Source organism: Moschus berezovskii, chromosome 26 (assembly GCF_049115385.1).
Source record: "Moschus berezovskii isolate FMDL1 chromosome 26, NW_MosBer_1.0, whole genome shotgun sequence".
In the NCBI taxonomy this organism is placed as follows: Eukaryota; Metazoa; Chordata; class Mammalia; order Artiodactyla; family Moschidae; genus Moschus; species Moschus berezovskii.
The window spans coordinates 29,873,827-29,896,746 of record NC_142485.1 but is presented as its reverse complement, the minus strand read 5'-3'; the positions used below and the strand labels follow the sequence as shown (position 1 = coordinate 29,896,746).

The window sequence follows — 22,920 nt, the reverse complement described above, 5'->3', positions numbered from 1 at the left end:
GTTTTAGTGATGTCATAAATGTAAGAGGAACCCAGTTGTGAACTCTCCTTTCAGGAGAAAGCATCATTCCCAGGATCCTAGTTCTCCATATCCTCTTTAGTCTGCTCTAGACAATTTCATGAGTATTTTGTCGATATTCTGCGGCCGGAGAATCTTGGGCCTGGGGCCCTCTTGGTAACACGTTGGGTGTTTTAGGAGAACGCTTATTCACTATTCTAGGCCTTGTGGTCCTTTTGAGTGCTATAGGGATGTATTTCCTATAGAAAAATTAGCCTGTGGGTTAAGAGACAACACACACAAAACATGAAACTAAGTTAATAGCACACGCATCATGAAACCAGATCCAGTGGGACTGGGACGCAATGAAAAGAAGTAAATAAAAATCCCTGATTGGGAATAATGATCACAGGGCACTTTCTAGCCTGAAACACTCCATGGCCTTTGGCACATGAAACATCCACCAGAACAGTTTTTTGTCTTCTGCCCAGAGGTTATTTGTGGCAGCACCCCTCCCAGAATTACCAGAGGTTTTAGGACAGAAAGAAATATGTAAATCCAACAGAGGAAATTAACACAAGAACATAGTGTTTGCTATATGGAAGCCCTTCGTAAATGGTAGTTTGTATTACGTTGTGTATATATACTTATGTTTGTAAATCATCTATCGAGCAGTAGTGTCCACTTTAACCTGCCCAGTGTTCTCTTTTCCACTTCTACACGAAGTCTCAGAATTACTAAGAGTAGCTCATCTCAGGTTAATGCATTGAGATTGAGTTCATCTCACAGAAACACATTTGACTCGAAAGTGTGCCATGTGTTCATCCTGGTCCCCCAGACCTGCACCGTTAGTGTGTGTTCCTCAGTGAAAGGCTTGTGTAGGCTTCAAGAGAAAATTAAAAGCAAAAACAGAAAACTTGGAGGAGAGAACTTAATTAATTCACCAGCTAAGATATGAGATGGATCAGATCTTGAATCAGACTTGGGATGGGTCTGCTGTCATTTATTTGTTTGTGTGTGCACTTCTAGAACTAAACATAAGAGTGTTCATAAGACACAATAAGAATAAAAGCAGCTAATATTTTAGAAGATGTTTTGGGCTTAATTTTGCAAACACAAGAATTTGTATCTAACTTGGAATTCATTTCAATCTATGAGATTAGACTAGGAAGACTTCCTTAGAACTGTTGGATGTCTCTCCTGCTCAACTCCTCCCTGAGATGAAAATGGGTTGTTCTCTGAGTAATCTGTCATTCCTATCAGAGTTGATATGGGAGCCTTCAGACTTCTTTGGAGCCTGTACAGTTAGGATTTGCACTTTAGAATGCTTCACTGGTAGGTTTACCTGAAGTGAGGATACATTCTATGATTTTCCAAAGTTAGTACACTACATCCTAAGTATTAATGATCTGGAGCAAGGGATGGTCATTCCTTTAATTAGTTACCAAAAGCTGCTAGAAAAATGCCTGCCTCTTTCTGCCCACAAAACAGATTGAAGACTTACTGTCCATGGCAGAGGAGGTGAACATGCATTGATCATATGCACTTGATTTTAGAAAAATCTTACTGATAACATTTCTGAAATTTTTCCATCTGCTACAATATTAGTTTGAAGAATCTTAAACGTAAGTTTTCCTTTTATTGCATTATACTTGCTGCTGCTGCTGCTAAGTCGCCTCAGTCGTGTCCGACTCTGTGCGACCCCATAGACGGCAGCCCACCAGGCTCCCCTGTTCCTGGGATTCTCCAGGCCAGAACACTGGAGTGGGTGCCATTTCCTTCTCCAGTGCGTGAAAGTGAAAGGTGAAAGTGAAGTTGCTCAGTCGTGTCCAACTCTTAGTTACCCCACGGACTGCCGCCTACCAGGCTCCTCTGTCCATGGGATCCTCCAGGCAAAAGTACTGGAGTGGGGTGCCATTGCCCTCTCTGCATTATACTTAGACATCATTTTTATTACTAAATAGATAACTAAGGATATAGCAGTTAAATTCCTTCTAAATTAATTTGAGGCATTTCTCCTTGTTAAGTCCTGAATTACTGTAAAGGTCATCTACTTTTTCTTTAGCAGTCCATGCTCAAGATTGATCACACTGTGTCTTCAGGTAGTGGTTTTTCTTATGGTGTAAGCGCTCAAAATGGTAAATGAAGGGGTAATTTTGAAACTTCCATACATTGGACTTTTTTTTTTTTTTATTTCAAAAGGTTGTGTGATTCAGTAATACATGTACACATATATTATTTTTTTTTCACAAAATTATTAAAAGCTTTATTTACGATTGGAATCATTCAACAAAAAAGCAAAAGCAAATGAGCCTGAAAAAGGAACTAAGCTGTTGTCTAGAATGTCCTCAGAACATTCAATACCTCAGTAGCTAAGCTGCCTTTGCACCTGGCTGGCATGACAACAGTGGCTCAACATACACAGCAGTTGTACTAACAGCAGCACAAGTTTTCCCCTTAAAACTTGCCCAGAATAAAGCAAGAGAACAAGGGGAGAGTATAAATTCTGCCAAAGGGTGTTTAAATACTGCGTGGAACTGTCAACAGCCTGAACCTTTCCCCTCATTTTTGATAGTTGCAGATTGAGGTAGTAAGTGTCATTTAGCAAATGCAGAATGCATGACAAAGAAGAAATCAGATGGCCTTAAAAATCCAAATATGAATGATACTGGTGAGTGTTCTTGGTATATCTTCAACGACTTCTTTCGGGACTTTTCTTTGTCTAAGTATAGCTCCAGCATTACCGAGCACCTGAAGCAAAGGTAAAGCAGCTAGCACTGTTCCAAGTATTCAGTCACTCTAGAGATAGACTTCTGGCCCGTGGTTCCAACAGCACATGTAAAATTCATGAAGCTCAGGAATTTTTGGAGCATCTCTGTCATTATTGAAAAGTCTCCTTCTGGCAGATACTCCCGCACAGTGGTCACATTGATTGGACTCTCCTGGCAGAGACACCCAAGAAGCAGTGCTGTGTATGAGGCCACAGTGCAATCCTCCATGTGTTTGCCAGCATGCTGAAGGGCTTTATTGAGGTCGACTTCCTCATCGTCCTCCTCCTCCTCATTCTTCTCTTCTGTGACATCAGTCTTCTCAGTTGATACGCACTGTGTTTCTCCACTTGTTTCTTGCCACTCTCCACTCTTAAAACGCTGAGTGGTGGGAGCACCTTGGATCAATTCATCTGTTTCACTTTCTGCCAGCTGTGCTGCTCGTTCTCGCTCAAGGAATAGCTGCACTAAAGCCTGAACTGCGTGAACTTGTCCAGCTGTCCTTAAACTATCATCTCCTTCACTGTAGAAGGGAGAATCAAAAGAACATGATGTTTCCATGTTGACAAGACAGTGCCGATTTCGAGCACTGTATTCCACTAGATTTATCAGTAGACCTAAACCCAGCACTCGGATATCAAATCTCTGCTCCGGAGGTAGGTACTTTGGAACTTGAAGCATACAGTTCATGGCTGTGCCAATCAAGCCATCCTGTTCTCCTGCTTTGGTGCTGCCCCCATTCATTATCATTAGTTAAATTGAGCAACACCCCAGTGATGGCCCTCATGCAGCCTTCCACTGCTTTGCCCACGTGATTAGTTACATTCTGGTGAGGCAGAGGCTTACTGTCAGGTAAGCATACACTGTTCTCAGCACGGTTATACTGCTTAATCAGCTCTTCACAATGTTGTAATGCTTTAGCTGATGAAACAATGAGTTGTGAATCTTTATAGGCAATCAAGTAGCTTTGATTCTCTGGATTATGCACTGTTACACTTTCTAAAACTTGTAAACATCTCTCTGCTCCCCATAATGAGGCTACTAGTTTCTCTTCACGGAGAAGGCAATGGCAAGCCACTCCAGTACTCTTGCCTAGAAAATCCCATGGATGGAGCAGCCTGGTAGGCTGCAGTCCATGGGGTCGCTAAGGGTCGGACATGACTGAGCGACTTCACTTTCACTTTTCACTTTCACACATTGGAGAAGGAAATGGCAACCCACTCCAGTGTTCTTGCCTGGAGAATCCCAGGGACGGGGGAGCCTGGTGGGCTTCCGTCTTTGGGGTCACACAGAGTCAGACACGACTGAAGTGACTTAGCAGCAGCAGTTTCTCTTCATCCTCATCTTTACTTAAATGATCCACACATTCTTTCACTTTATCTACAATATGATCCAGACCACCCAAAAGCCGTAGTTCTTTAAACCAGTCTCCTGTTCGTTTAGAAGTAAGGGACAGTAAAGTCTCCATAGCTAAATGCCCAGTCGTTAGATTTTCTAGATCAAGGTGCTTATTGTGTACAGTTTCACAAAGCCTTCGAATTTTTTCTTTGATTTTGTTCATGTCTCTCTCATTCAGCAGCTTAGCTGAAGAAGCATCTTGTTCCAGTTCTAGAAGTCGAATCATCAGATCTAGGCTAGCTCTATCAAGATCCATGTTTAAACGATCTCTACTCAGTATGTACATGAGGGCAGCTGTACAAAGGGACAGATTCTGATGATGCTGAGAATCATCCAAGGTTTTAAAGACCATTGCTACCATTCCGTGTGCTCTCAGGTGCATTCAAAAACTGGGCATGGCACATTTAGTAGCCAAGCTGATAACACTAAGGCAACGTGTGTTTAGAGGCTGAGTGCTCTTTAAGCCACTTAACAAGTACTCAGTGTCATCAGTGAACTCTTGGTTTTCACCAAATTCCACCACATTATTGAAGTGCTTCACATGCTGAACAACAGTATACAATTCTTTGTCTTCTTTTCTGCATTTCAGTGCAGTAACTATATCTTGGTAGGGCTGAGTAGGTATTGTCACAGTTTTTATCACTTTGGGTGGTGGTTCAGGAGCCTTAAAAACTCCATCATCTTTTTGATTTTGCTCCTTTGAAGACAGCCTCACTGTGACACTCTGAGGTTTTACTACTGGTGGCGCAGGTAGTTCTTCCGAATCTGGATGATTCCAATGTCTAGCATTATATACGGCTTTTGTAGGAGACCGTTTGGGGCCACTAAAAATCTTTCTGGTATTTTCCTTTGATTTATCTCCTTGTTTATTTGGAGGCTTCTTCACACTTTCAGGCACACCAGGCAAGTCCTCTGCATTATTAGAACTAGACTGACTGACCTGGGAATTATCATTGCTTTCTAGAGGAGGCTGCAGGGAGGGTGATGGAGCTGTTTTAGTTCTTTTTTTGCTTGTCTTTCTTTCCACCTGATAGTCATCATCTTCATCATCTTCACTTTCACTGAGATCATCAAAGCCAAAATACTTAATTTTGTAGTTAGAACTCCCAGAACCTCCCTCATCACCTCCTGTCTCATCATGATCTTCAAAACCAAAAAATTCAAGTTTAACATCCTTTTTAGATTTAGTATTACTAGGTCGAATTCTAGTAGTGGTCTTAGATGTAGCAATATCTGCTTTTTTTCTTAGCCGGCCAGCTTCTCCCAAATCTGCAGGAGTTGAAGCAGTGAACTCATCCATGCTGCGTTCCATAGTATCCTGTATGGTAACATTACAAACTGACAAGCAAGATGGATGTAAAACAGTATAATCTCTAGTCCGTCCAACTGTCCCTCTAAAACTGGTCCCATGACTTACACTGCCTTTCTTTGCCTGATTCAGGCCATCTTTACTTGATTCACTGTTTGCTTTGGCTAAGACCTGACTGGTGCCGTCCATTAGCTTATCAAAATTCGATGCTCCTTGTGAGGATTTTGCTTTATTGGCCCTACAGTACGTCCTACAGTTGTTTGGCCTAAGAACAGTTTGCATCATGTCTTCCTCAATGGCTTCGTTTAGATTTTCCAACCGATTTTTAAAATCCTCATCCTTCATCTCCAAAAGAGGATCACTATCCAGATTTAAAATACAATCTTCAGATCTGCTGTCTTCAAAATCATTATCCCATTCATATAAACCAGTTCTTACAGATCCCTTGATTGACGATGTTTCTGATGGCGATTCTGACCTTTTTCCAAGTTGGGAATTCCAAGTATCATTTTCCTTGATTTCATCAGCTTTGTATCCAGAAGCCACTGAAGTTTCTTCGTTGTGTTTCTTAGTACTGGCTTCAGCATTTTTGTAAATATGGTGACTATTCTTTTCATGTTCTTCACTAAAGTTCTCCACTTTATCTGAAGTCATTAATTTAGCACAGCTACTTCTGCTTGCATCATCTTCTAAGACATGGTTTGTGCTCTTTTCTTTCCCAAGCAAAGTATCCTCCAAATGTAAGAATTTATCAGATACAACACTGTCTTCACCCATCACATGACTAATTTTGCTATTAGCTTCAAGTACAGAAGTGACGTCTTCCAACTGAGCAGCTTCACTAGATTCTGTGTAAGAGGAACCTTTAGCTAAATTCTTTGAAGAAACTGGTAGAGATTCATCATCACTATCAAATCCAAAAGGATCTCCAGTATTTTCTTCTTCTATCTTAGGTTTCTTCGGAACTTCTTGGATATCTGGTTTGAAATCGGGCCTCTTCTGCCCTAATTTAGCCATAAAAGTGGTTTCTCCCCACTTTGTGCTAAGGGTGGTCCGTTTGTTGGAAAAGACTTCATCAAACTTTGAACTTCTATTTCCTCCTTTCCTACTGTCCGTTCCGTCGCTCAGTCGTGTCCGACTCTATGCGACCCCGTGGACTGTAGCCTACCAGGCTTCTCCGTCCATGGGATTCTCCAGGCAAGAATACTGGAGTGGGTTACCGTTTCCTTCTCCAGGGGATCTTCCCGACCCAGGGATCGAACCCGGGTCTCCCGCATTGGAGGCAGATGCTTTAACCTCTGAGCCATCAGGGAAGCCCCTACTGTGTGTTTTCCCAAATCTGGATGTCATTTTGACACCTGTTTCATATTCTCCTCGGCGCCTGGCGGGTGCTTTAGCCTCGGGCCGCCTCCGCCTCTCCCGCTCCCAACGGCCCAGGGGCGGGCGCCGGCCCCCGGGCGGGAGGACGGGCCGGCTGGTGAGCGAAGAGCGGCAAGGGGCTCCGCCACCGTCGGAACCGCGACTCCGCTCTCTGTGAATAGGAAACCCGGCGGGGCGGGGAGAAGTGGCGGCACCGCGACTTCCCTCCCCGCCTCCAGCGCCGCCGGCCGGGCCCGGGCCTAGGCCTCCCTGGCCGTCGCCGCCGCTGGAGCTGGTACCGGAGCCCGCTTCGTCCCACATATATTATTTTTGAAATTATTTTCCATTATAAATTATTACAGGATATTGACCGTAGGTCTGAGTGCCACACAGTAAACCTTTGTTGCTTGCTGCATATCTGCTTTTTAAATTAGAAATCTCAAACCTTAATCAAGCATAGTAGAGAAGTCTTTGTTACATATAAATAATGTGTACAATATATATGTTTTAGAAAACTTATGAATTTTTGCCTAAGTAAAGAATTTATGACATTTTGATTCTACTTGTTTGACCTAATGTGAATAGAATGCTAGATATACAGTGGACTCTTATGGGTCAATTACAAGAGATTTTTTAAAATGAATGTGATATTGTAATCAAAAAGGCAAGGTATGAAATCATTCGTACATTTCCTTACCCATATGAAAATAGGATGGAAAACAAAAGTACCAATTGATTAGAGTCCAGCTACCTGGTCTTTTAAACATCTCTCTGACTTTTTCTATTATGAGCATGGTTGCTTTCAGCAGTCCATCATGTAAGGCAGGGATTTTTATCTGTTTCCTAGAAATGCGCCTGATACAGAGAAGAAGCCAAATGGATCCTTTGCTGAATGAGCTAATGGTTAATAGAAAATTGGTATTTTTTTGAGTATGTGCACTTTGAATATTCAGTAAGCTTTTTCAATTTAAAGTTTAGGAAGGTGAAACAGGCACTCTTTGACCTTAGAAAATGAGGTATTTTTTTTCCTGAATGTGAAAATGAATCCTTTGGAAGTCAGAGTGAGCTGATATTTAAAATTAGATTTTTAAAAACTCTTAATTACATTCGCTTCATAGATTCTTCAGTTTGAAGATATCTTGGCCAACACTGTCTACCGAGAGCAGTTTCGAGCGTACATGGAGAGGATGGACAAGAGAGCTCTGATTAGTTTTTGGGAGTCTGTGGAGTCTTTAAAGAATGCTAACAAGGTAGGACATGTGGGTCCAAAGGAATGTCGCTCACTGGCTGGTGAAAACTTGTGTTTAGGCAGTGTGTCTGTGTTTTCAATAAAGCCGGAAGATAAGCTATACATTAAAAGAATAGTCTAAGCCAGACTTACTATTGGCATTATGATCTGGCCCATAGTGGTAAATAAAATTATATTTTATTTTTATAGAAAAAGTGCTTTTAAATGTGTGTCAAGGAGAAAAATTTACAAATGTACCCAGTTACTGAATTTAATTTCAGGTAGTTATTTTGTAATTCATTATAAAAAGGCACATCTTACCCACTTTGCTATTATAAGTTTGATCTTATCACCTGTACCTCATTCTTATAACATTGTAATGTGCACACTTAACTGTCATTTTATTTAAAATGATTGTGTTAAGGAAGACAAGAAATAATTCTTGATTATGAATGCCTGTTACAGTGGAAAGCCCAATAATGAGCATTGTGTTTTGTGCTCGGCAATATGTGTTTTGTGCTTCTCAATATATATTTAAGAATTAAGTTGAAGAATGTGAAATACATATCTGTGAATATATGTCAACAAACATATATAACAATATATACAGCATATATAATATATACATTTTGAGAGGCTTATTAAAATAAGCCCAAAGAGTATTATGTACATTAAATTACTCATTTACACTTAATATGAATATTGCTATAGTTTAATATCAACTTAGAATACATCATAATTCACAGACTGTGTTGGTTAAGGAACTAAATCCAGTCTTACAGTATTTTGAAATCTTAGGAATTTCTTTCAGTGTTAATTTATAAGCCACCAATGACCTCATTTTACTCCATATTGTACTAGCCAGCTTCGTTACATATTTTATCTACCAGACTTGACTATAAACTTGGCTTTGGCTGCTATCAGAGCAATACTGTAAAGAGCAATCTAAAAAAATTTCCTAAACTATTAAAAACAAGTTGAAAAATGTCAGTACAGTAAGAGGGTATAGCTTCCTCAAATAACTATATTTTGATCTAGCAACACTGATTAGGATGTAAAAGTTCCATGATGTTGGTTATGTTTATAGTATTCATTAAGTCATTTGTCTTCATTTTTTTGCTACTGTTAAAGACTTTGCATCATTCCTAGAGTTGTCTCTAGCAGAAATGTAAGAGTTCTGTTAATCAGATGTAAGAGATGTTTGCACATTCAAAGTAGGATGGCTGTGACCTAGTGTAGTAAGGCATCATTCTGAAGAGTATGGCTCTTACTTCCACAATTATTATATTGACTTTCTGCTGGAGTAGGAAGTTGGCACTTCTATTTATATTAGATGGAAAAGTCAAATTGAATTTAGCTGATGAATTATATTCCTGTGAAACTGAGATTTATGAGAAGGGAATCCACTGCAAGAAAAGAGCTGTTCTCATTCTTTGGTTTTTCCTTCCAGCATTAAAAATAACTTATATTTGTTAACTGTTCAATGTAAAGTGTTCCTTTTAAGGACTCAACTGGTTTTTTTTTCAGCGTCTGATGCTCACCCCTTGGCCTTAAATGTGCCCACAAAGCTGCACACTCACCCCGCATTCCGGGTGTCTTCCTCCACCTTTAAAATGCAGAGAATTCGGAAGAAAATAGTTTTTCTCAGAGATGGTATTTCATACTTTCTCTTTCCTTATCTCCCCATCTTTTCAGAATGAAATCCCACAATTAGTTGGTGAAATTTACCAGAATTTCTTCGTGGAGAGCAAAGAAATATCAGTGGAAAAATCACTTTACAAAGAAATCCAGCAGTGTCTTGTGGGCAATAAAGGGATCGAAGTGTTCTGCAAAATCCAGGGAGACGTTTATGAGACTCTAAAGGATCGGTATTACCCTTCATTCATCGTCAGCGACCTGTATGAGAAAGTAATGGTGAAAGAGGAAGAAAGACATGTCTCACAGTTGGTCTCCAGCAAGGACGAAGTGGTGAGTCTCATTTACCTTTCTGCTGCCTTTCGTGTGGTCACGCGTGGAACGTGACTAGGTGGGCGCAGACTGTGGGAGTCAGGTAGGGTGTGCACCTCCATCGTCTAACATACAGGACTTTGAAGTACCTTCACTGCTCCTGGTCGGTGCTTCTTTCTCTGTCCTTCTGACCGGCTGGTCCCACTACCCAGCACTGAGTCAGAGACCTCCTTGCCCTGAGTGAGTTTGATGAGTTTGATGCCTGAAAAGTGAGGGCAGGACTCTCGGCAGGTGGGGAAGATGTGTGTGACTTAGGCCAGGTAAGAGTGTCAGCAGCTTGACAGTCTAGTCCAAGACCAGACCAAAGGGATGGGGAAAGGATGAGAGGCAGAGAATGTAGGAAGACCTGCAGGAAATGTTTTGGAGTTTAAACAAAATCAGGTGAAATTAACATGTTTTGGAATAAACCTTTTCCAGCCATACCTGAAGTCTGATTTTCTTACAGTGTATTAGATCATTTTGGGTAGCCCAGTGGCCATCTCCCTTTCACTGTTAATGATTTATATGAGTTTGAAGGTTTTGAAAGTACAAAGAAAAAGTGTTTTAGAGTCACTTTGCATAGAAGGATTGTAATTTATCTTGGATTCTCTCTCTGTCCACTTCACTATGTCTCAAGCCCTGAGGAATCTGGTGCTTCTTCATGATAGTTTTGGAAGTGGATGTCTCTGAACTTCACTCAGACTTGTTAAAAAAAGTTATATTATGGATCTTTACATTTTCAGTGAACAGAACCACTAACCTGAATTGGGCATTACTCATTGCATTTTATTTTTAGAATAGCACAGCTAAAACAAACCAATCTTTATCTCTAACTCAAAAATTAAAATGGTTGATGTGTAAATTTTGTGAACAGTTTATTCAGATTAGTAAAAGCATGAATATCCAACACATAAATTGAATAAAGACTTGAACTGACCGTTGATATGATAGGTAATAAATTGTAAACAAACATGAAAAATGTCCAGCTTCACCTAGGATTCAAAGAAGGGTGACATGTATCATTGACCTTTTGAAAGTACTAGTACTGTCACTTTTAGAAATTTATCCTATGAAAATAATTAAAATGTAGGGGGAGAAAGGTTTATACACTGTGGAGTTTATTTTAATACATCTGGGATGGCAAAAAAGCAGAATCAACCCACAGCAGGAGTAGCAATAGGAATATACCTCAGTTTATTATCAATTCATAGAATACTCTGCAGCCATAGCAGTTATAATTTTGAAGATTACAGTACCTTCAAATATGTAGCATTGTAGTAATATATTTTATGAGAAAGGCAGAATACGCTCTTGAATGTATAAAGGCATACAATAATGTCATAATACGTATACTCATGGACAAGAATTAGGAAGAATATATAAAAACACAGTGAACACAGCTTGGTGTTCTCTGAGTATTACTATTTTCCTTTGACATTTTTTGTCTTTACTGTTTGTTACAAGTAAGAAAAACGAGAAGAAAAAAATCTGGAATAAAGTTAGGGAGTAAACGAACCAGAAGACAGTTCTCAGCAGTTCTTTAATGCTCTTGCTGCTCATGAATCTAATTACTTACATGCTGTTTGTTGGTAATCTGTCAGGTTTTTCCCAAATTATGTAGTTCTTTATGAATCTTAAGTCACTTTCAAGTGCTAACCATCTAACTTATAAAATAATCTACCTCTTGATTAGTAAAATACATCTTTAAAAGAAGGACTGAGCAGAGTGTATGCTAACAATACCTTCACTAGTGGGAATTTGGAAATTTTATTTTAAAAGCTCTGGGAGTTGGTGATGGACAGGGAGCCTACAGTCCATGGGGTCACAAAGAGTCGGACACGGCTGATCGACTGAACTGATTTGAAAGAGACTTGCATGAATTTTTCATAATATCCTAGGAGACCAAAAGCAGCATTTTTTGGTCAGAGTTTAGGCACAGAACATCTGGGTTTAGTTGGAAAGATATCTCAGTTGCCTTCCCTTGTTCTGTGCAGGTTCCCATTTGGGAGATAACAATATGAAATTTTTTTTCTCCTTTCTTTAGGCTATTAAGTATTTCCTTTCTCACTGCAGTTCCAAATACCAGTTACTTTGGTTCTAAATACTGTGACTTTTCACTTTGCTGAGAAAAAGCAGGCTGCTTCTAGGCTTTCTACTATGGTTCTTTCCTTAGTGGGATCCAGTGATTTGGGGCAGTGTATTGTCGTGACCTAGAGCCTGTAGTGTAGGTAATACTGAGGGAATATTCCATCTTTACGAGATACGGTGGTTCATGTGACATTCTCCCCCAGGACTCGGGAGGTGAGGTTGGTGAGGAAGCTGTGGATGAAGGCTCCAGTCAGGTTAATGAACAGGCCAGCTTTGCTGTCAACAAGCTACGAGAGCTGAGTGAGAAGCTGGAGTATAAAAGGCAAGCTCTGAATTCTATTCAAAATGCGCCGAAACCCGACAAGAAGGTAACTTCCATTTTCAAGGTTGTCTGTAAACGTTTCCATTTTTCTAATTTGGTAGATAAAAATTCTATAACTTTTTTTTGTTTTTATGGGGTTTTTGTGTGTGTGTGTGTGTGTGTGTGTGTGTGCGCTTATAGTATAGAATTAGGGGCATTTGTCTTTTACCCATTAGGGTCTGGTTTGTGTTTTCCATCCTCGGCTATGAATCTCTGTGTTTTATATGACTTGTCTGCAGTGCCTTTGGGAAAGGGGCTGAACTGCCCCTTGTGCCAAAATTGTTTCTGGGAGTGAGTTAACTAAGCAGGGATAATCTTAATTTTTTTTTTTTTGTCTTTCAACTCTGCAAGGACAACCTAGATCATCTCATAGAATTATGCAAGAAATAGATTGTTTGGGGACTTCCCTGGCAGTCTGGTGGTTAAGACTTTGTGCTTCCAATGCAGGGGACGCAGGTTTGATCCCTGGTCAGGGAACTAAGATCCCATATGCCATGCTGTGTGGCAAAAAAGTGGTGGGGGGGGAAGGATTGTTTTGCTAGAAACCAACAGAATTTGAAAGTTTAAAAAAAATGTAAACAGCATCTCACCCAGGCGGTGGTGTGGCCTCTTGCTTTGTGTTCCTGCCTCTTGCTTTGTGTTCCTGCTTCTTGGGTCCGACAGGGAGGTTTCCCTTAATGTAGCTGCGGCTGGCGCTCTTTGCTTTGTCAAGCTGATCTCCTCTGGCACCTTCTGTATGTGCCTTCAGAAGCCTCAGTGCTGAGTAAGTTCAGGGCAGGATGAAGAACAAGGGAAGCAGAGTAAACAGAGAAACCTGCCCTGGCGGGGGCGGGGTGGGAGTCAAACATGCTGACCGTGAAACCAAAGATGAAACAATTACAGCCCATACTGATGATACAGTGCAGGACAGGCTTGCTGCAGGCTCTCTCAGGAAGGAACAGGTCCTTGTAGACTGCATGATCAGGAGAGTTTTGAGGCAAAGCTACTGGCCTCAAGTAATAGAGTTGCATAAATTGTGGGGTGTCTTTCCCTCCACCTGTGTCTCCTATAATGTCTTTCTTTCTTTATAGTTTTCCTTGTAGGAATCTTTCACCTCCTTGCTAAAGTTAATTTCCTAAGTATTTTGTGATTTTTTTTAATGCTATTGTAAATGGAACTGTTTTCTTAATTTCCTTTTTGGAGTATGCATTGTCAGTATATAGAAACAGAGCTGATTTGTGTGTGTTGATTTGGTATCCTGCTACTTTCGTGAACTACACAGCGTTTTAGATGGTTTTGTAACTCCCAGGATGTTTCCCCCGTGACAGATTGTTTCTAAATTGAAAGAGGAGATAATTCTAATAGAGAAAGAACGCACAGACCTCCAGTTGCACATGGCGCGGACAGACTGGTGGTGTGAGAACTTGGGCTTGTGGAAAGCCTCCATCACCAGTGGAGAGGTAGGTCTGACTGCTTCCCTTCCCAGCTGATTAGGAGTTTGTTCCCAGAGTGTTAAGTTTGGCTTTATCAGATTAGATTTTGTCCCAAAGAATTAGGGTTGGGAGTCGAAAGCTTGTATTCATCCTTCTGGACTGCACTGGTCCTGCCTTACTCACTCCGAACCTCCATTCTGCTTCCTGACCAGGAGCTGCTTGTTGTGTTGCCTGGTACGGAGCTCGTCTCCTTCCCCTTGAGACAGAAAGTTGTCCTCATTCACGAATTGTAAGCAACTTTCAGATAGAAACAGTTGATAGCCTCAAATTACCAATTTCCTTTTCCACCAAGGGTTGAAAAAAAATGGAAAACACTACTTGAAATTTGGAGATGAAAAATTTTTAATGTATTTCTGATTGATCCATCCTGCTGATGTCAGTGGCTCAAACATCAGTAGCTCCAAGATCTTTAATAATGAATATCTCCTCCTGGAATTAGAAAATATTTTGCTTTTCTCTGAGGGACATGGGACAGTAGTTTTCAGAATACAACACATCCCTTTATTTGAATGTAAAAATGATTTCATTTGATGGAGAAATGCTTATATACATTTATATCGTTAGTGTAAACTTCCTTTCCATCTAACCGACTGTCAACACCTGGAGAAGAAAGTCAGGTCCACCCTACCTAGAGATTATCACGCTAAGCAGAGAAAGTCAGTATCATATAATATCACTCGTGGAATCTGAGTTTAAAAATTAATGTAAATGAATTTATTTATAAAACAGAAACAGACTCACAGATTTTGAAAACAAACTTACTGTTCAGTTCAGTCATTCAGTTGTGTCTGACTCTTTGCAACCCCATGGACTGCAGCACACCAGGCTTCCCTGTCCATCACCAACTCCCAGAGCTTACTCAAACACATGTCCATTGAGTCAGTGATGCCATCCAACCATCTCATCCTCTGTTATCACCTTCTCTTCCTGCCCTCAATCTTTCCCAGCATCAGGGGCTTTTCCAGTGAGTCAGTTATTCGCATCATGGTGGCCAGAGTGTTGGAGTTTCAACATCAGCCCTTCCAATGAATATTCAGGACTGATTTCCTTTAGGATTAACTGGTTTGATCTTCTTGCAGTCCAAGGGACTCTCAAGAGTCTTCTCCAACACCACAGTTCAAAAGCATCAAATTTATTGTTACCAAAGGGGAAAGGTGTCTCAGTGGCCTGATGCTCTTTCTTGGAGAAAGGCTTAGAATTCACAATCTGAAATTTGCTTCTAGTTTAGGAAGCAAATCCGTGCACGTTCTCCAGGTGCCGGCCTGAACGCACACGCCACGTGAGTGCTTACCGCGCGCCCTCAGGTGCTTGCTGTCCTCCCGCTAAGGGGCAGGGCCAGGTGCCTTTGTTGAGGGGAGGGCGGGCAGCGGGTCAGGGGAGGTTGCCCAGAGCCTGGAACCGTGTAGAAACGGTTACTCACTGCTGATGGAAGCCCCTTTGGTGTAGAAGTCTAGGAAGGGGCACCCAGGGGACGTGGTGTCAAAGGTATAAAATGGGGGTACAAACAGATTCTGTTACCTCCTCAGCTTTGCCCAGAGCTGCGTCTGGCATTTCACAGTTGCTTATAATTGTCTTCCAAAGGCAAATACTGAGGAGGGGAGGGAAGGAGGAGAAACCCTCACAAGGCCCTTTGCCCTGGTCGTCAGTTGTTAGTCAGGAGCTTGCTGTGACCTTGGTCCCTGAAAAGATAACGGCAGTGGAGCAGAGGGGTCGTCTGACCGCCCAGCATCCACGAAGCAGCCCCCCGTGGGAATGGCGGAGGGTGTGCTCCCCTCCGGATTTCTGAGCCAGGCCGAGGCGCCGTGAGCTGTGCGCTCCCAGGACAGTCGTGGGCTGTCTGTGCTCCACCTCCTGCCCCACGAGGGACGGTGGTCCTCCTACCCGGCGGGGCTCGGCTGGGCTCAGCAGAATCGCGTCCCTTTGCTTTGCCTTTCTGTCCACTCTTTGCCTCTAATTCGGTTCATGACACTAGTGTATTTTCTTTTTGCTTTTTCTCTTTTCCATTTACGTTAGGAGCAATGGTGGCCTTTTCTGAATTGACGGGTGTGTGTGTGAGTGCTTTAAGAGCTGTCTTCAGTTGGGAGGTAGAGGAAATCATGTCTCCCAACGTGAAGGTTCATGAGAAGAGAAACCACGGTGTGTGGAATCCTATGTTAAACTGGGGAAGCCCCCCACCCTTCTCTGAGAGAGCTTTTGCTCTCTCACACCTGTCTGCTTACCGTTAATTTGCTTTTTCAAGGAAATGCAGGTAGGATGTTGAGTCCGCTGGGCTAGTTTTCTTTTGCTACACAGCAAATTTTCTCACATTTCATGGCTCAAAACATCACCCATTTCTTAGCTCACAGTTCTGCAGGTTGAGGGTCCAGCTGTGTGACTGGGTTCTTTGCTCACTATACCGTAAGGCTGAAGTCAGCTTGCCAGCCAGGCTACGTTCCTGTCTGGAGAATCTGGGGGAAGTCTGCCTCCAAGTGCATCCCGGTTCCCGGCAGAATCCGGTTCCCAGCAGAATCTGGCTCCCGGCGGGGCTGAGGTCTTTGTTCTCCTGCTGTTAGTGTGGCACTGTTCTCAGGGCCTAGAAATACTCCAGATCTTTCCAAGTGGCCTGGTCCACCTCTCTGCCTGCACCGCACGTCAGATCCTTCTTGTGTGTCCTCTGATTCTTTTTCTACTCACCAAAGAAATCCCTCTGCTTCTGCAAGGGCCCCTGAAGTTAGGATGGGCCCGGTCTCAGGTGGGCTGTGCCCTCTGAGGTAGCCTAAAGCCAGAGCAGAACCCGTCCTTTTCAAGTCCCGGGGACGATGCGGGACCTGCACGCCCGGGAGAGGGCTCCTGGAGGGGTGCTGGAGCTGTCGCCTGGCGGGTCTGCTCACCGTGCTCTTTCTTTCTGCTGTGTTGTCTGTTTCTCCAAGGTCACAGAAGAGAACGGCGAGCAAATGCCCTGTTACTTTGTCACGGTAAGCTTACAGGAAGTTGGAGGAGTTGAAACCAAGAACTGGACGGTCCCCAGGAGGCTCAGTGAGTTTCAGAATTTACACCGGAGACTTAGTGAGGTACGAACGCTTGTGGCACAGGCTTAGAATTACTGAGCTTCTGAGAAGAGACCTCAGGGCCCATTTCCATTTTAACGACACAGGGAAACCGGTCCCTCTTTCCCCTTTGCTCTTGACACTGGCAAAGTGGTGTTTTTAGCCTGATGGTTGGAAATTTACTCGTAGGTCAACCATCTAGTCTAGTCTGAGCCCTTGAATACACAGATCACTGTCTGACTTCCGTTGAAGCCAGCAGAACCCCAGAGCTGGTGGAGGGCTGGGGGGATCTCTGGCCAGTGGTTTCAAAGCTGCCAGCTGTGACCCATTAGAGGATAACGGGATCCGTTCGGGGTCGCAGCAATAGAGAGTAGAACGTATTGCATTTCATCACACAAAGGAACTGAGTCAGTGAAGTGTGGTGTTTGAAGGCACAGACTCTGGGGCCAGGTTGCCAGAGTTTGCCTGCAATTTGGGTCCTCGCTTCACTGCTCACCAGCTCGTGGCTGGCCCTGTCACCCTGTCTGTCTGTCCTCATCAGTGGGTGCAGATACAACAGTGCCTTCTGACCCGCCCCCCAGAGCTGTTGGGAGAATGAAAGCAGTAACCATGCACAAAGCGTTTGGAAGGATGTGCTGCACATGGCAAGCATTATTTGTTTTTATTAGTAGTTATTACAGTTGTAGTGGGCTTTCCTGGTGGCTCAGTGGTAAAGAATCCACCTGCCAGTGTAGGAGACTTGGGTTCCATCCCTGGGTCGGGAAGATTCCCTGGAGGAGGAAATGGCAGCCCAGTGCAGTATTCTTGCCTGGGAAATCCTATGGACAGAGGAGCCTGGTGGGCTACAGTCTGGGGTCATGAAGAGTCAGACACGACTGAGCAACTAAACACACGCATAGCTATTACACACGCCAGACTTCTCGTGCAGTGTCTGGCAGGACACAGGATTTAATCCACAAAGAAAAGCCTGTTGTTATTATTTATTAACATCCATTATTAATATATTTACATTCTGCACTTTGCCCCTGAAAGGCAGTAATAAAGCTGCAACCCAAGTGGTTCTTCCCATGCTGTATTTTTGTCAACTGTGATAACGTTCTAATGTTTTACAGATGTGTTGTAAACAAAACACATTCCAAGAGAAAAACTCTTGCCGTGAGTCAGTCGTCCATACCCTGCACCCTGTGCTCTGTGCTGTGTGCAGACCCGTCTTCCCAGCCTGGCTTCATGATTTCCAGCTGCCAGGCACTTGTCAGTCTAGGGACGAGTCATAGCTTTTCTCGTCACATATCCTGTTGCTCCATATTCTTTGAGCCTGGTTAGAACAGGTAGGTTTTCAAGGTGTTCAGTCTCAGAGGAGATGAATACAAGAGGAAGTTCCTTGGTTTGTTCTTATTAAAAAATCTAGAATAAATTTTTAAAGATTTAAATGTGATTTTGAGTAACTAACATTTGTTTATTTTCCCTCACAGTGTTTCCCTTCTTTAAAAAAAGTCCAGTTGCCTTCTCTTAGCAAGCTGCCTTTCAAATCTGTAGATCAAAAGTTTATGGAAAAGTCAAAGAATCAATTAAATAAGTTTTTACAGGTAAGCCACTGACAACTTTTTGGATATGGAAGGAAACATTAGTTACTTGGGGTTAAACTGACTCCATGCTAAGGGTTTGCCTGTTCGCCTTCTATTCTCACACGTCATGCCAGATCCTCACAACATATTTTGGGTTTTTTTCTTCTTTGTTTTTATTATTTTTGTTATTCTGTGTGTGTGGGTTTTTTTTTTTTTTTTTTGGTAGTTAAACTATTGTTGTTCAGTTGCTAAGTCCTGTCCAACTCTTCGTGACGCCATGGACTGCAGCACGCCAGGCTTCCCTGTCCTTCATCTCCCGGAGTTTACCCAAACTCACATCCATCGAGTCGGTGATGCCATCCGACCCTCTCATCCTCTGTCGTCCCCTTTTCCTTTTGCCTTCAATCTTTCCCAGCATCACTGTCTTTTCCAGTGAGTCAGCTCTTCACATCAGGTGGCCAAAGTATTGGAGCTTCAGCATCATTCCTTCCAGTGAATATTCAGGGTTGATTTCCTTTAGGATTTTCTGGTTTGATCTCCGTGCAGTCCAGGGGACTCTCAAGTGTCTTCTCTAGCACAATTTGAAAGCAGCAATTCTTTGGTGGCGCTCAGCCTTCTTTACAGTCCAACTCTCATGTCTAAACATGACTTCTGGAAAAACCATAGCTTTTGGCTCTGTGGACCTTTGTTGGCAAAGTGATACCTCTGCTTTTTAATATACTAAGTTTGTTACAGCTTTTCTTCCAAGGAGCAAGTGTCCTTGCTTAATGTGTCCTTAAGTTAAGCAAGTGTCCTTAATTTCATGGCTGCAGTCACCATCTGCAGTGATTCTGGAGCCCAGGAAAATAAAATCTGTCACTGTTTCCACTTTTTCCCCATCTATTTGTCATGAAGTGATGGGACCAGATGTATAGATATAGAAAATGCAGATACCATATGTAAGCCTTTCTCCGGTTTTATAGCTGGACACAGCCTTGTAACTAGCATCCGGTCCCAGAGACAGGGTGTCTCCTGTCCCGCCAGCATCCCCGCAGGGGACCGGAGTCCTGACTCCCAACCACGTGGTTACAGCTGGTTTTGAACTGCACATGAATGGAGTCACAGGGTGTGGACCCGCTTCTGTGTGACTCCTTTCACTCAGGGTCCCACTTCTTCATTGCAGCCCATCTTTGATTTCCCTTTCCTTCTTGTTTTCACTGTTGAATGGGCTTCTCCTTGTGCACACCCACCGCAGTCCGTTCGCGCTCTTGCTGATGGGTGTTCAGAGAGTTTGCAGCCAGAGGCTGTGCGGGGGAGTGAGGCTGAAGCTGCCACTGCTGGTCTTTGGTGAATATCTGCTGGGAGGTCCCTGGAGATTGGGGGTTTTCATTTATCCTCAGTGGTCAAAGCAGTCTGTACACTCTCATCAGCAGCATGCAGGGTTCTGGTCGCTCCACGCTGGACTGTTTTCTTTTGTGACGTTAAAATTGCGTCTGTTTTTCTGTCGTGTCAGCTGTCTTCTCCATTTCGCTTTGCAGGAGTTGGGTGTGTTTGGATGTAAGTCTCTTGTCGGAGCCTGTGCTGTGGATTTCTTCTCTCTTTCTGTGGGTTGCCTTTTCAGTCTCTTAATGAGTTCTTTTAATGAGCATAATTCTCAATTTTAGTCCAATCTATCCTTTTTTTTCCTTTTTGTGCTTAATGCTTTTTGAGCTCTTTGCCTACTTGCAGGGTCCTAAAGATAGTCTCCTGATTTCCTCTAAACACTTGTTTTCCTTCAGTCGATGTTTGGAAAATGAGACCCAGCAAAGCTATGCTGTCTCCAGTAGCAACCACTGTTTATTTTTTTCCTCAGCTGGGGCCTCTGTCTTCAGTCCATAATTAAGTCACTCACACCATGGGCCCCTGAGTCCTAGTTCTCAGGGGCAGGGGACATGAACCTTCGCCTCATAAAACACTGTTTGCCAATGAAGAAGTAGCTGGAAGTCCTGGGACTTAATAGGTGTTGCGCAGTCTCAATAGAGGCTATATTAAAATATATTCAGTTGAATCAGGTGTATGGATCATAGTTAAATTAGGTAAATTTCAGCTAGAGTTCCCTTCCAGGTGATCATCAGTTTCTGCTTTTCTCTCATATATTAATTTCTCTCCAAAGATACATGTATGTGTTGTTATAAATATAGAAATTTGTGTGTGTGTCCATCAGGAAATAAAATAGTTGCATCTTTGAAAAGCTTTCCGAGTTTAGTTATGGCAGAAGTGGGATAGAGAATCATTTATGTTTAAGTGCTCTTACAGAAATATTACCATCTTGTTGCTGATTCAGAATGTGCAGGAAATACTAAACCCACTCAAGCATTGTACCTGATTAAATCATCCAGATGAATTTAAGGTCTTGTTTGTGAAACGAATCTGCGTTATTCACAATTCCAGGTTGTGAAGTCCCTCGTGTGTGGCTCTGGGCCCCTCCAGCTGACACTTGCATTTCCTTGCTGCCTCTGCTGTTGGGGAAGGGAGGGTCTCGGGGAAAGGAGGGTTGTTTGGTGCTGCCAGCCTTTCAGCCGCCTTTCTGGCTGTGCTTCAGAGACCGGGGCACCCCTACACTTCTGGGGATGTGGAGAGGGGCCAGGTTTGCCCCTCTTGGGTTGCTGGTGATGGAAATAGGTTCATGGTCCCCGCCCTGGTGCCAAGAGGAGAATGTGCTCTGCGCTGCCACCAGGTGGCGAGGGTGAGGCTGAGGGCGGGAACCACCTGCCTGAACAGGTGCAACAGCTTCCCAAGGAGCAGCTTGTCTTTCGATCAGGACTGTAAGTCAGAAAGTAACTGTTTAAATTGTTTTTCATTTCCTCAAAGACTTTATTTGTAAGTGCTCACTGTTTGATATATTTAGGTAGGTTACACAGCTGACTGAAGTTTCAGAATATCATCCTACAAATGGGAAAAGCAAAATGCAAACGGTTTAGTCTGAAAGGCAGATATTAGGTCCACAGGACCTTCTATAAAAGAGGATTCCATTGAGTGTGTGTTTATGTGAATATTTATATATGGGTCCCTGTGGAGGCAAACTAATAACAGATAGTTAATAATCTAGCTGATTGCTCCTCACACACAGATGCCTTACTCCAGCCGTTCCCCCGATTACGCTGCCCCTGCTTCTGGGCTGGCCCTGCTGTCTGCTCTTCCCGGAATGCCCTGTACACTCGTCCCCTCCTATCCACAGCCCTCCTCCACTCTCCGCCACATGCAACGACATGCTCTGAGCCCTCGGGGGGAAGGAGTTGGGACTGGGATTCTGTTCTCAGCATTAAAATGTGATAAAAATCCCAATTATACCTTCCCCCATGGACATAGTCTTTGAGAACATGTCTAACTTTTCATACATAATCAATTTGTTTATTTTCCTTCATAATAGAATATAACTTAGTCCAAACATTTAACACATCCTGAATCATTTCCATGTTTATGATTGTTTATTATTTGAGGCTTACCATCAGTTACCCTCTCCTATGAATTTATGAAAGAGTGTCGGAGTGTAGATTAGCCAGGAAATCAAGGTGGAAGGAGAATACTACACTCCTGCTCATCCACGCTCATGTACCGCTGAGCATTTAAGGCTCTGTGAAAGGAATAAATGCTCAGGGGCCAGGAAGGCAGTAGTGAGTCCAGCAGCCCGTGTCTGCAGTCTCCTTCCCACACCTGAGGCAGAACCTCCAGCCTTAGGCCAGTCTTCTGCAGGACACAGGGAGCTGGCCACCACTGGAATGTGGGCAGCCGGGGGCGGGGTGCCCCTGGGATCCCAGTTCCCAGTGTGGCAGTATTGGGCACGCTCAGAGGGGCTTCTCTAGGGAGGGTCATAGGGTTCATCAGATGCCAACCTGTGTCTGAACAAAGATAATGCAAACCTCATGGGCAGCTCCTCTCTCCTCATCTCCCAGCAGAGAGGGTTCTGCCCTCAAACTGAAGTTCCATCCCCCAGGGGCTCACCCCGTCCGTGGGGCAGGGTTTCCCATTGGTTCATTTATCCCGCAACCCCGTGTCTGTGAGTACCGGACACTTGCACGTCCTTAGGGTCACATCGTTGACGTCCTGACTTGCCAGGAGCACCTGCTTTCACAGAAACGAACCTGACGATGTCCTCCTTTCCTCTCTCCTAAGGCCAGACAGGCACACCGAGAACTTGAAGGAAATTTCCAGTTTAGGGGCCAATAAAAAGCTACATAATTATGTAATCACGCACCACCTGGGGAATGTGGCAGCCCAGGGACAGAAAGCTGCCGCCTGGCAGGCAGTTACCGCCTTGTGGCAGCACAGAGCTCTTTGCTCAGCTGACGTGCAAAGTCCGCAGGCAGCCATGAAGCAGTGGTTGAGTGAGATCCTGGTGTGCTGT

The 22,920-nt window shown here is 43.3% G+C and overlaps 1 protein-coding gene and 1 pseudogene across 2 annotated transcripts in view; one reads left to right on the top strand and one right to left on the bottom strand.

Moving 5' to 3' along the window:
• Nucleotides 1–22,920, top strand: part of SNX25 (sorting nexin 25) — a 99,642-nt gene that overhangs the window by 66,266 nt on the left and 10,456 nt on the right. For both annotated transcript variants that reach the window (XM_055416413.2, XM_055416415.2), the window contains exons 8-13: nucleotides 7,950–8,081; nucleotides 9,755–10,027; nucleotides 12,337–12,501; nucleotides 13,802–13,933; nucleotides 16,876–17,016; nucleotides 18,465–18,578. In XM_055416413.2, the coding sequence (XP_055272388.2) occupies nucleotides 7,950–8,081; nucleotides 9,755–10,027; nucleotides 12,337–12,501; nucleotides 13,802–13,933; nucleotides 16,876–17,016; nucleotides 18,465–18,578 (957 nt within the window). The remainder of the gene's footprint in view (nucleotides 1–7,949; nucleotides 8,082–9,754; nucleotides 10,028–12,336; nucleotides 12,502–13,801; nucleotides 13,934–16,875; nucleotides 17,017–18,464; nucleotides 18,579–22,920) is intronic.
• LOC148773762 (wings apart-like protein homolog pseudogene) lies at nucleotides 2,621–7,152 on the bottom strand (annotated as a pseudogene).